The sequence below is a fragment of the Rattus rattus genome, chromosome X (genome assembly GCF_011064425.1).
Source record: "Rattus rattus isolate New Zealand chromosome X, Rrattus_CSIRO_v1, whole genome shotgun sequence".
Lineage (NCBI taxonomy): Eukaryota > Metazoa > Chordata > Mammalia > Rodentia > Muridae > Rattus > Rattus rattus.
The window spans coordinates 109,519,356-109,531,553 of record NC_046172.1 but is presented as its reverse complement, the minus strand read 5'-3'; the positions used below and the strand labels follow the sequence as shown (position 1 = coordinate 109,531,553).

The 12,198-nt window shown below is 38.9% G+C and overlaps 1 protein-coding gene and 1 non-coding gene across 2 annotated transcripts in view; both read left to right on the top strand.

The window, feature by feature from the left end:
* Tenm1 (teneurin transmembrane protein 1) overlaps positions 1–12,198 on the top strand; it is a 175,006-nt gene that overhangs the window by 30,095 nt on the left and 132,713 nt on the right. Inside the window, 1 exon segment of the mRNA XM_032889476.1 lies at positions 1,139–1,406. Coding sequence (XP_032745367.1) covers positions 1,139–1,406 — 268 coding nt within the window.
* On the top strand, positions 7,499–7,630 carry LOC116889516. The gene has a single exon (XR_004386459.1). It is a non-coding gene; the product is annotated as a small nucleolar RNA SNORA17 (small nucleolar RNA).

Here is a 12,198-nt window from a genome sequence, read left to right as displayed (position 1 = left end):
GGTCCTTGGAAGTAGCAAAACTACCCCAAATCTGGGAAGAAACTGTGATGCTTTGCATTTAAATATCAGCTCTTTGGACCACTTTGCATGCAAGTATGAAGAAGCTGAAGGAGAAAGGAGTAGTAATAAAACAGGACATGAAAATATTTTCACACTTCATGTCATGTTAAATATTCTGAATAAAATGGCCTCTTCAGCTATTTTACTCGGAAAAATAAAAATCCTGGAATACAAGATCAGTTTTAGTTACCAGTTTTTGACATTTAGCTCCATCTGTAGTAGTAAACAAATAAGTAATACCAATTAATTAACAAAGCCAAATGGCATTTTAACTCTGAAACCAATGTTTACTACAAGATTTACAGAGGAATTAGTGGGAATTATTTTCATTTTGGTCATTGGAGCCAAAATTGTAGAAAGTTATACCCAGACATTTCTACCTCCAGTCATAAAGAAAAATGTGAGAAAATTGTGATTAAAGTGTTGACCTCCAGATCATTCTAAGTTCCAAAGTAAACAAACTTGCTGACTTCAGTAAAGATTAATTCCAGAATCTTGTCATTAAATATCACTTTCTGCTTTCTGCTTGAAAATATCAATACCTGCTACTGCAGTCCTTCCTCTTAGAAAGCCCAGCGTGAATAAGCAAAGGAATTGAGCTGTGTAACATAGCTCCGAGGAAGGGTATCTGTATGTATTTATAAGGAAGATGACCCCTTAACAGAGCCTAGAGCGCTACATTGCCTGACATTCAGCACTGTTACCTTTCCCAGGTCTTACTAAGCAATTTTTAGAATGCTGTTGAAAGAATAAAATTGTTGTTTACAATCATTCATGGCACCAGAGGATGAGAGCAATCTGTAGTGTTGGCTATATTTCTTGTTCTCATTCAGATCTTAATAGAACATTCAAAACTTTTGGTTGCCCAGACTCAAACTCTGGGAACACGGGGCTTGACATCAGTAGATCCCAGTATTCACTTCCGTTGATCTGTTTTCTCAAACAACAAAGTATGTGTTAGCTTCCTCTACCTGTGAGTACTGGAGGGCTAATTTGTATTGGTGTGTGTGTGTGTGTGTGTGTGTGTGTGTGTGTGTGTGTGTGTGTGTCATGTGTTTTGTATGTGTTTCAATCGTAGGTTGTACAGGAGGAAATCCCCATTCCATCCAGCTTCGTGAGGCTGAGTTACCTGAGCAGTAGAACACCTGGGTATAAAACTTTGCTGAGGATCCTTTTGACACACTCAACAATTCCTGTGGGCATGATTAAAGTACACCTCACAGTAGCTGTGGAAGGCAGACTCACACAGAAGTGGTTTCCTGCTGCAATTAATCTCGTCTATACATTTGCTTGGAACAAGACCGACATCTATGGACAGAAGGTTTGGGGCCTTGCAGAAGCTTTGGGTATGTTGAAGTATTTCTATCTATTTCTATTTAAATATTTATTTATTATGCTTACAAATCAAAAATACTAGATGTGTATCAATTTGAATTTGTAATATTTATTGATTTTTCTTCCAGTTAAGGAATATCAGGTTTTCTTTTTAAAGTAAACACATACTTTGGACCTGGTTAAAATTCTACTTTGATATATTTTTGCTTAAATATATTTTAGTTTTATGACAGTAGAATACCAATGGAATCAAATAATACCTAACCTGTAACTGTCTCCATAGCTGAGTGTTGCTTTCTTTTATTTCTTTTTTATATAATTTTATTTTTCTTGGATATTTTATGTATTTACATTTCAAACGTTATCCCCTTCCCCCCCTCTCCGATACTTCCTCCCTCCTCCCCTGCTTCTATGAGGATGCTCCCACTTCCACCCACCAAATCCAACCTCAACACCCTAGCAATACCCTATATTAGGGAAACAAGCATTCACAGGACCAAGGGATTTTCCTCCCATTGACGGCTGGACAATGACATCCTCTGCTACATATGTGGCTGAAGTCATGTGTCCCTCCATGGGTACTCATTGCTTGGTGGTTTAGTCTCTAGGAGCTCTGGTGGGATTTGATTGGTTGATCTTGTTGGTCTTCCTATGGTGTTGCAGTCACCTTCAGTTCCTTCAGTTCTTTCTCTGATTCTTCCATTGGGGTCCCCTTGTTCAATGGTTAGCTATATCAATAGGTCATTTATATCAGTAGGGCACGGACAGGGCCTCTCAGGAGACACCTATATCTGGTTCCTATCAGCACACACTTCTTGGCATCAGCAATAGTGACAGGGTTTGCTGGCATATGGGATGGATCCACAGGTGAGGGAGTCTCTGGATGACCTTTCCCTCAGTCCCTGCTCCACTCCTTGTCCCTGTATTTCCTCCCGTGAGTATTTTGTTCTCCTTTCTAAGAAGGAATAAATCATCCACATTTAGGTTTTCCTCCTTCTTGGTCATCCTATGATCTGTGAATTTTTTCTTAAGTATTCCAAGTTTGGGCTAATATCCACTTATCAGTAAGTACATACCATGTGTGTTCTTTTGTGATTGGGTTACCTCACTCAGGATGATATTTTCTAGTTCCATCCATTTGCCTAAAAATTTGATGTAGTCAGTGTTTTTAATAGCAGAGTAGTACTCCATTGTGTAGATGTACCACATTTTCTGTATTCATTCCTCTATTGAAGGACATCTGAGATATTTCCGGCTTCTGGCTATCATAAAGAAGGCTGTTATGAACATAATGGAATGTGTATCCTTGTTATACGTTGAAGCATCTTTTGGATGTATTCCCAGGAGTAGTATAGCTGGGTCCTCAGGTAGTACCAATTTTCTGAGGAACCTCCTGACTGATTTCTACAGTGTTTGTACCACCTTGAAATCCCACCAAAAATGAAGGAATGTTCCTCTTTCTCCACATCCTCGCCATCATCTACTGTCACCTGAGTGTTTGATCTTAGCCATTCTGACTGGTGTGAGGTGGAATCTCAGGGGTTGTTTTGATTTGCATTTCCCTGATGACTAAGGACGTTAAACATTTTTTAGGTGCTTCTCAGCCATTTGGTATTCCTCAGTTGAGAATTCTTTGTTTAGCTCTGTAGCCCATTTTTTAATAGTATTATTTGATTCTCTGGAGTCTAACTTCTTGCATTCTTAGTATATATCAGATATTAGCCCTCTATCGGATGTAGGATTGGTAAAGACTTTTCCCAGTCTGTTGGTTGCTGCTTTGTCCTATTGATAGGGTCCTTGGTCTCCCAATTTTACAAGGTCCCATTTGTTGATTATTGATCTTACAGTATAAGCCACTGGTGTTCTGTTCAGGAAAATTTCCCCAGTGCCCATGTGTTTGAGGATCTTCCCCAATTTTTCTTCTATTAGTTTGAATGTATCTGGTTTTATGTGGAGGTCCTTGATCCACTTGGACTTGAGCTTTGTACAGAGCAATAAGAATGGATCAATTTGCATTCTTCTACATGCGGACCTCCACTTAAACCAGCACCATTTGTTGAAAATGCTGTCTTTTTTCCACTGGATGGTTTTAGCTCCTTTGTCAAAGATGAAGTGACCATAGGTTTGTGGGTTCATTTCTGTATCTTCAATTCTATTACCCTGATCTGCCTGCCTATCTCTGTACCAATACCATGCAGTTTTTATGATGATTGCTCTGTAGTACAGCTTGAGGTCAGGGATGATGATTCTCCCGAAGTTCTTTTATTGTTGAGAATAGTTTTCACTATCCTGGCTTTTTTTGTTTTTACAAATACATTTATAAATTGTTCTTTCTAACTCTATGAAGAATTGAGTTGGAATTTTTATGGGGATTGCATTGAATCTGTAGATCGCTTTTGGCAAAATGGTCATTTTTACTCTATTAATCCTTCCAATTCATGAGCATGGGAGATCTTTCCATCTTCTGAGATCTTCACTTTTTTCAAAAACTTGAAGTTCTTGTCATACAAATTTTTCACTTGCTTTGTTAGAGTCACACCAATGTATTTTATATTATTTGTAGCTATTGTGAAGGGTGCCATTTCCCTAATTTCTTTCTCAGCATGTTTGTCTGTTGAGTAGAGGAAGGCTACTGATTTGTTTGAGTTAATTTTATATCCAGCCACTTTACTGAAGTTGTTTATCAGCTGTAGGAGTTCTCTGGTGGAATTTTTGGGGTCAGTTAAGTATACTATCATATCATTTGCAAAGAGTGATTTTTGACTTCTTCCTTTCTAATTTGTACCCCTTTTGTTTTGCTCTGCCTAGGACTTCAAGTACTATTTTGAATATTTAGGGAGAGAGTGGGCAGCCTTGTCTAGTCCCTGATTTTAGTGGGATCACTTCAAGTTTCTCTCCATTTAGTTTGATGTTGGCTACTGGTTTGCTATATATTGTTTTGAATATGTTTAGGGATGACTCTTGAATTCCTGATCTTTCCAAGATGTTTAACATGAAGGGGTGTTGAATTTTGTAAAATGTTTTCTCAGCATCTAATGAAATGATCTTGTGGCTTTTCCTTGAGTTTGTTTATATAGTAATTATGTTGATGGACTTCCATAGATTGAACCACCTGTGCATCTTTGGGATAGAGTCTACTTGATCATGTTGAATGATCATTTTGATGCGTTCTTGGATTCAGTTTGAGAGAATTTTATTGACTATTTTTGCATCAATATTCATGAGGGAAATTGGCCTGAAGTTCTCTTTCTTTGTAGGGTCTTTGTGTGGTTTAGGTATAAGTGTAATTGTGGGTTCATCGGATGAATTGCATAGTGTTCCTTCTGTTTCTATTTTGTGGAATAGTTTGAAGAGTATTGGTATTATGTCTTCTTAGAAAGTCTGATAGAATTCTGTACTAAACCCATCTGGTCCTGTGACTTTTTTGGCTGGGAGACTTCTAATAACTGCTTCTATTTCTTTAGGGTTTATGGGATTGTTTAGACGGTTTATCGGATCCTAATTTAACTTTGGTACCTGGAAATTATCTAGAAATTTTTTCATTTCCCCCAGATTTTCTACTTCATTTAAGTATAGGCTTTTGTAGTAGGATCTGATGATTTTTTTTAATTTCCTCAGTTTCTGTTGTTATGTCTCCCTTTTCATTTCTGATTTTATTGATTTGGATACTGTCTCCATGCCCTCTGGTTAGGCTGGCTAAGGGTTTGTCTATCTTGTTGATTTTCTCAAAGATCCAGCTTCTGGTTTTGTTGATTCTTTGTATAGAACTTTTTGTTTCTACTTGGTTAATTTCAGCTGTGAGTTTGATTATTTCCTGCTGTCTACTCCTCTTGGATATATTTGCTTCTTTTTGTTCTATTGCTTTCAGGTGTGCTGTCAAGCTGTTAGTGTATGCTCTCTCCAATTTCTCTTTGCAGGCACTCAGAGCTATGAGTTTTCCTCTTAGGATTGCTTTCATTGTGTCCCATAAGTTTGGGTATGTTGTGCCTTCATTTTCATTAAATTCTAAAAAGCCTTTAATTTCTTTCTTCATTTCTTCCTTGACCAAGTTGTCATTTGGTAGAGCGTTGTTCAGCTTACACGTGTATGTGGGCTTTATGTTTTTGTTGTTATTGAAGAAGACCAGACTTAGTCCATGTTGATCGTATAGAATGCACGGGATTATTTCAATCTCTGATGTTAGTTGATCTTGCTGTCTCTGACTGAAGCTTGTCTCTCCTGTGGGCCTGTGGGTCTGTGAGCCTGTGATCTTTGGAGTGAAAGTGCTCCTGGCAGACTTGATCTCTGTTGACAGTTTTAGGTCTGAGCGCTGTGGAACAGCCCCTGCTCTGGGCACAGATGGAGACAAAAGTCCTGTCCTAGGCCACCATGTGGCTCCCATGCCCTGTGTGCTCCCAGGGTGTCTCTTCTTGGACAGTCAATGGAGAGAAAATGGGGTCTCACCTGTGGGCTGAGGGCTTAGGAGGGAGAGTGCTCCTGGCAGACCAGCTCTCTGCAGGCAGGTTTTGTGTCTGAGGGCTGTGGAACAGTCCCAGCTCTGGTGCAGATGAAGACCAGAAGGACTTCCTGTTGCTTTCTAACTGTAAACATTGGTGTGGTGTTCTGAAGAACTTATTTTTAATTTGACACTTAGATTGTCATTTAAATTTTAAAAACTACCAAATATGAACTTATAGGAATCTCTACTTGTTATCATTTTTGTCTAGGATGGTTAAACACCATTAACTTATTACTTCCGTATGTTAAATAAAATAACATCATCCAGATTTCCTATGCCTTTGATTGTCTATAATCTTAAGAGAGGATATTACCATATTGTCCAGAAACCCGAGGACAGAGCAGAAGCTGATTCTCTGGAGGAGCTGCTTGCACATCTTTCCTTGGAATTGTTCACCATGCTAGGACTCCACATAACTAAGCAATATTTCTTAGACTATCGTGTATCAAATTCCTCTCCTATTCCAAAGGAAAATGAAAAATCTGGTGTCTTTTCTCTGCCTAGCTAAGATGGATATACTTGACTTACGACATAATCTATGCTGGACTTTATTAAAGTACAAGGATCATGGGCAGGTTTAAATGACCTCAGTCCCTTTCTCAGCAAGATTTCACTGCTTCCCCCAATAGGTTCTGGATCTTTCGTATTAGTGAGTTTAGCTTAGATGTCAATGCTACTTTCCCATTCTCTCGGGTCTTCATCTATCAATATGCTGGTTTACTTTTTCTAGTATTCAGATTCTTGTTGAAGGAATGTTATATCAGTCAGTCAATACTGAGTGTAGAAAAACCCTGTAACTCAGAACTATACCATGAGGCCAATTTACACTAAGGTCACTAGCCAGTCAACACTCAGCCTCTCTTGAGTGTAACAGTTATGGTAACGTTCTAGAGACTCCTCCTCTAGGTTCAGATTGTCTTCCTGGTGGGTGAGTATCTGTCTCTCAGCTCTCTCTGATCCCTGTGTCATCATTCTCCCTTGCCTCTATAAGATGAGGAGGCACACTTCCCAGTGCTATCCAGTGTGGTCCAGTGCTGCCCAGTGCTGCCAGTCTGGCAGGTTCCTGCTCCTTGATTTACCTTTAGCTTTCATCATACATTCATTCAAATTCTTTGCAGTAGCCACTGCCTGAATCTTTCTGTGACCTTAACATATATAATATATATATTCAAATCCCTATAATCTCTGACCCCAGATTCTAGCCTAAAGTTCTTGATTTTCAGGGCAGAATAAACTAAAATTTCTTACACTTCCCCATAGGTCTTTATCTTCCAATTCTTTAGGTACCTCCTTAGACCTCGTTTTGGATTTAAAGATGAGTTTAGTTGTTGGTGTTACAATTGGTTATTATTTTCTTAAGCTGTAACATGTACAAATCTATCAACATGAAGAGCCAACTGCTATAATCTCTATTATCTTTCCACAAGATTTATGTGCATGAAGCTGAACCTGATTTAATAATAAAATAACAGACTTTTGGGGACATAATTTACATACCATAAAACCTTACCTACAGGGAGTTCCTGGATAGATCAGTCAGCAGAGCACAGACTCTTAATCTCAGGGTCAAAGGTCAAGCCCAGTTTGAGTGCATACTTATATTTTCCTGCCCCTAGAGGCTTTGCAGGTATGGCTACCATGTCACATGTGTATCACTGGGTGACAAAGAAGAGAGAAGGAATGTTTATACTCAGTGCTCTGCTCTATGAACTTCTGAATGATTAGCAGCCTAAAATTCCCTAAAAACTGGAGAGGATTACTAGTCCAGCACCAAGCAAGCCCAGATGGGCTCCCAGGAAGGAAAGCAAGTAAGATACTAGAAGAACCCTGCCTCAATTCTGAGGTAGACAGTAGGACAGACCCTGGAGGTGGGGGTTGTGGGTGAGCTAAACCTAAAGGTCTGTTCATAGGAGAGCGACCCTGCCTCTTGTCTGTTGTGTGGTGGCTTCAGCAAGGGGGAGATCCTTTCCCCTCCCTTTTCCCTCACCACTGGCAGTGGGTGAGAGATCTGGCCCCAATGGGGTCCTTAAGAACAGGAGAGCTGTCCCCCCCTCAACTGCTACAACACTTGGGTGAGCCCTGCATCTCACCTGATCAGCACAGTAGAGCTGACCTTGAAGGACAAGAGTGCAGGTGAGCTAGTCTCAAGGGTATAAGCCTGGGAGAGCTGTCCTCACACTTTGCCTGGCCAGTGTTGGCCCTGAATAAGAGGCTTGCAAGCTTGAGCTGGCCCCAAGGGTATGAATGTGCCTGAGCAAGATTTGCCTCTTTTATATGCTGGGAGTGGTGCAGTGAGGGACCACTCATCCCTCCCCATCTATGGCAGCTGAGAGAGCTGGCCCCAGGTTCATGAGAGTGGGAGAACTGGCCATGTACCTCACCAGCTCCAACACTTGGAAGAATGGGCCCTCTACCTCACCTGGGCAGCAGGCTAGCACTTCCCAGGTACAGCTGGCTCTGTTTGTAGACATTGTTGAGCCTGCCCCAAGAGTGTGAGAGTTGGAGAGCTGGTGGCCTGACCAGATCAGAGACATCTCAGATCCAGATCCAGGATGTTGAATTGGCCCACCCCAAATCTATCTCATCGATGAACTTCTGGACTACATGAAGGAGCCAGTCCTACAGATATACAGAACTACAGAAACCCAAGAGGAGTTCCAGTTCAGTAAGGGTCCAGTATTGCAGAAGCAAGAGGCCTCATACCAGATTAAGTCATTGCAATGAGCATTTGCTAGCAAAGAAGTGAAGACAAAAGGATATACTGTGGAACACACTGAGACATACTATAGTTTCCACAATGAAATTTTTTCTTTGTTGAGGGGGTGGTTGTAAGGGTAGGAAGCAGGTACAAGGGGAGGGAGGGATGAGTGGGATTGGGGTACATGATGGGAAATTCACAAAAAAAAAAAACCAAACAATAAAAAGTTATTTTTCAAAAATCCCTACAGTTATAGTAAGCAATTAGCACAATTCAAAACATTATACAACAATCCTCAATATCTAAATTCAGAACACTTTGTCATTAACCCACATAGGCACTTCACACATATTAGCCATTACTCTTAACACCTCTCTCTCCTCTAGTCCTAGAATCCATTAATCTCCTTTCTATCTTCCAATCGTTCCTTAATTTTTCTATTTCAACCCAAAAGCCTCTTGAGTCTGGCTTCTTTCACTTGGCATAATGTTGCAAGTGTTCATTTATGTAATCTCATAGAGCTGTTCTTCCGCTCTGTAACTGAACAATATTCTGTTACATGCATACACTACAAGTTTGCCCCTTTATCAACTCGAAGATATTAGCACTGTTTTCATTTTGTGTACATGTGTGTGCTGGTATACATGTGTACAAATGCACATGGAGGCCAGAGGTTAATGTTAAGTATCTTTAATCATTCCCTGTCTCTTTTTTTTAGTGATAGTATCTGTCGTGTAACCTAGAACCCATTGATCTGGCTAGGCTGGCTGTCCTGGAAGCGCCAAAGATACAGCACCAGGCTTTTTATGTGGGGACAGAGGGTTGACCTCAGGTCCTCAAGTGTGCATAGTAAGCATTTTGCTGACAGAAGTATCACTCTAGCCTCTCACTGTTCCATTTTATCAGCTTCATGTTATACATGAATTGCATCTCTTCTTTATACATAGCTCCATAACTGAATATTATAAACTCTTCCTTGTTGTTCTAATTAATCATCCTCAATGAGGGAACCACTAATACATTTATCTATAATTATGAAAACATGTAAACCATATATATAAGCAAACATTAATATGTGAACTCTAATTCTTTTAAATGTTCACCTGCTTGTGTTATTATGACTATAAAATAACAGTAATTAAAATGCCATATGGAAGGTTGTGGAAGGAGGAAAACAAAGGGAGAAATAGCATAAATATAATCTGAAAAAAATTAAAGTGAAAGAATGTAAAAAAATGTTATTGTTTTTCTGTAAGGCTAGCGATAATAATTAAAGCAAAACATAATGAAATCCCTTAGAAATGTCCAAAGTATAAAGAAAAACAAAGGTTTTTCTTTTTTATACATTTAAGGGTAAATTTTAGAGTAGAGAAAAAGATTGGCAAAGCTCCCAAATCAAAGGCCAAAATAATTGCACAAATAGTAGCTAAGCTGAAATATAGATTATTTGCCTTGTAGGAAAGGCCCCAGTTAGCCGTGATTTAAGGGCCTGGTGGCTAAAGAGACATTATTTACTCCATATCCGTTACCTCTGTCTCCATACTTTAGCTTGAAAAAGGAAACAGGTGATTGTTTTATTTTTAGTGCTCACCACATTTTAACACATTTTAAAGGGTTTGGTTTAGAAAAAGTTTAGTAAATAGGTAAAGAAAGCCATGTTTCTTTATTGAAGGAAAACCCTAGTTTGTGTTATACTTATACATTTAATCTATAACATGTTAGCATATATGTATAACTTAAATAGATTCATGATTTAAACTACCCCATTATTTATGTTTACTTTTCCTTATAATAAATTTAGTGTTTAATTAAAAACTAATTAGATTACTTTTCTTTCCCTCTTTCCTCCCTCTAGTCTCTCCCAGCTACCTTCTCTCAAACCCCTTCTCTGCCCCCAACTCTCACATTCAGGGCTTCATCTTTAATTACTGCTATGAAATCAAACAGTAAATACACATACATATGTGTGTATGTATGTACAAACAAATATGATTTGATAAGTCAATTTTCGTTGTTTGCTGCATGTATATGGTTTCATAGCTGACCACTCTGCATTGGTGAACCAATTGGAGAATTCATACCTGGGATAGATTAATGCTCCTCCCATCATAGAGACTAACATAATTTTTTAATAATGACAAAGCATCCGAAGAAGTGGTATAATGAAGTTGGAGAATCAACTACTCTAAAGAAAGATAGTGAACCCCTGGAGAAGAACAAAGAAATTTTCAAGTAATAAATGTGTGGAGACATAGGTATTAAACATGTAATCACTGGGGTGAAATGTTCACAACTATAATATGCTCAGAACAAACATTTACTTGTGAACATGGCAATATTTTATAATTGGTGTACCAGTCAAGTGGAAATAGACAGTTTTCAATCGGTAATAACAGCAATGTTATATATGGCATTGCTCATATTGCTTTTAAATTCAGAAATCTTAATATAGATATTTGGCAACATAAAAGAAACCAACTTCCTTCTGAGTATGTTATGTTGCACGCTAAAAGAGAATTAAGACTACAAACAAATTTTAATTTGACAATTAGATCTGAATATGTGATTAAAGATTGCCCTACTTTGTCTAGGCCTCATAGTATCAGAAAGGCCTTGAAAAGGAAAGAGGGAGTCAGATGGAGATATCAGAGTTATAGGAAGATATAACTGTGTGACAATGACACAGAGAGACAGATGTGCAGTGCTGATCTTGAAGAAGGAGTATGAGAACCACAAAACGAGAAATATGAGTGTCCACTAGAAGCTGGGGATGGCAAATATAGGATCTGCCCTTAAAGTCCGTGGATGGTAGCTTATTTCTGCTAACACCTTGGATTTTGTTCTTTGAAAGCCATTTGAGGCTCATGACGATTTCAACTGTAAGATGACAAATTTATTTTCTTTGAATCCTTTCAGTGTGTGACACTTTTTTGCAGTAGCAATTGGAAACTGATATAAGCCTTAGCCATCGTTCATAATGTTCTACTTATAGCAAGGGTTTTGATTAAGGCTATGGCCAAGAAGGACTTAACTCTTGCTCCTTCTCATAGCAATTAACTGTCAATCTCTGGCCCTGCTATTTCAGGATGATGGACTAAGAGGAGTCCAAATTTAAATAAGCTGAATTTGAAGCGATGGAGAATATCTAAGTTGAAATGTCACTTAGTTTGAAATGTGGAACTCTTGCTTCCCGTGTAGCTCAGCTTTGGGGAATTGCTATTGTATCTAAGGACCGGAATGTGACAAAAGAAGAACAAAGTGTTGAAAGACAACCAAAATGGAAAGGAGAGTGTTTAACATCCTAGGCTATCCCATCATTCACTGCAGTGAAACAGACCTTGGCAAGTGCGATAATACAAGAGGGAAGAAATTACTAGTAGGGGTTATATGGAGTCCTTAGTTAAAAAAAAGTATTGGTGAGCACTAATAAGATTGATTAATCCAAGTACACTATTGATCAAGTGGAAGGAGAGTAAAACTCACCCCAATGTTCACTACAAAAGCCACGATCACTAGTTCATCCAGCTTAAAGATTTTGTTGTCTGATTCATAGACAAGACAGCCATGCTGAAAAGTGCACATGAGCATGTGGAAGGGTTTGGCTTCG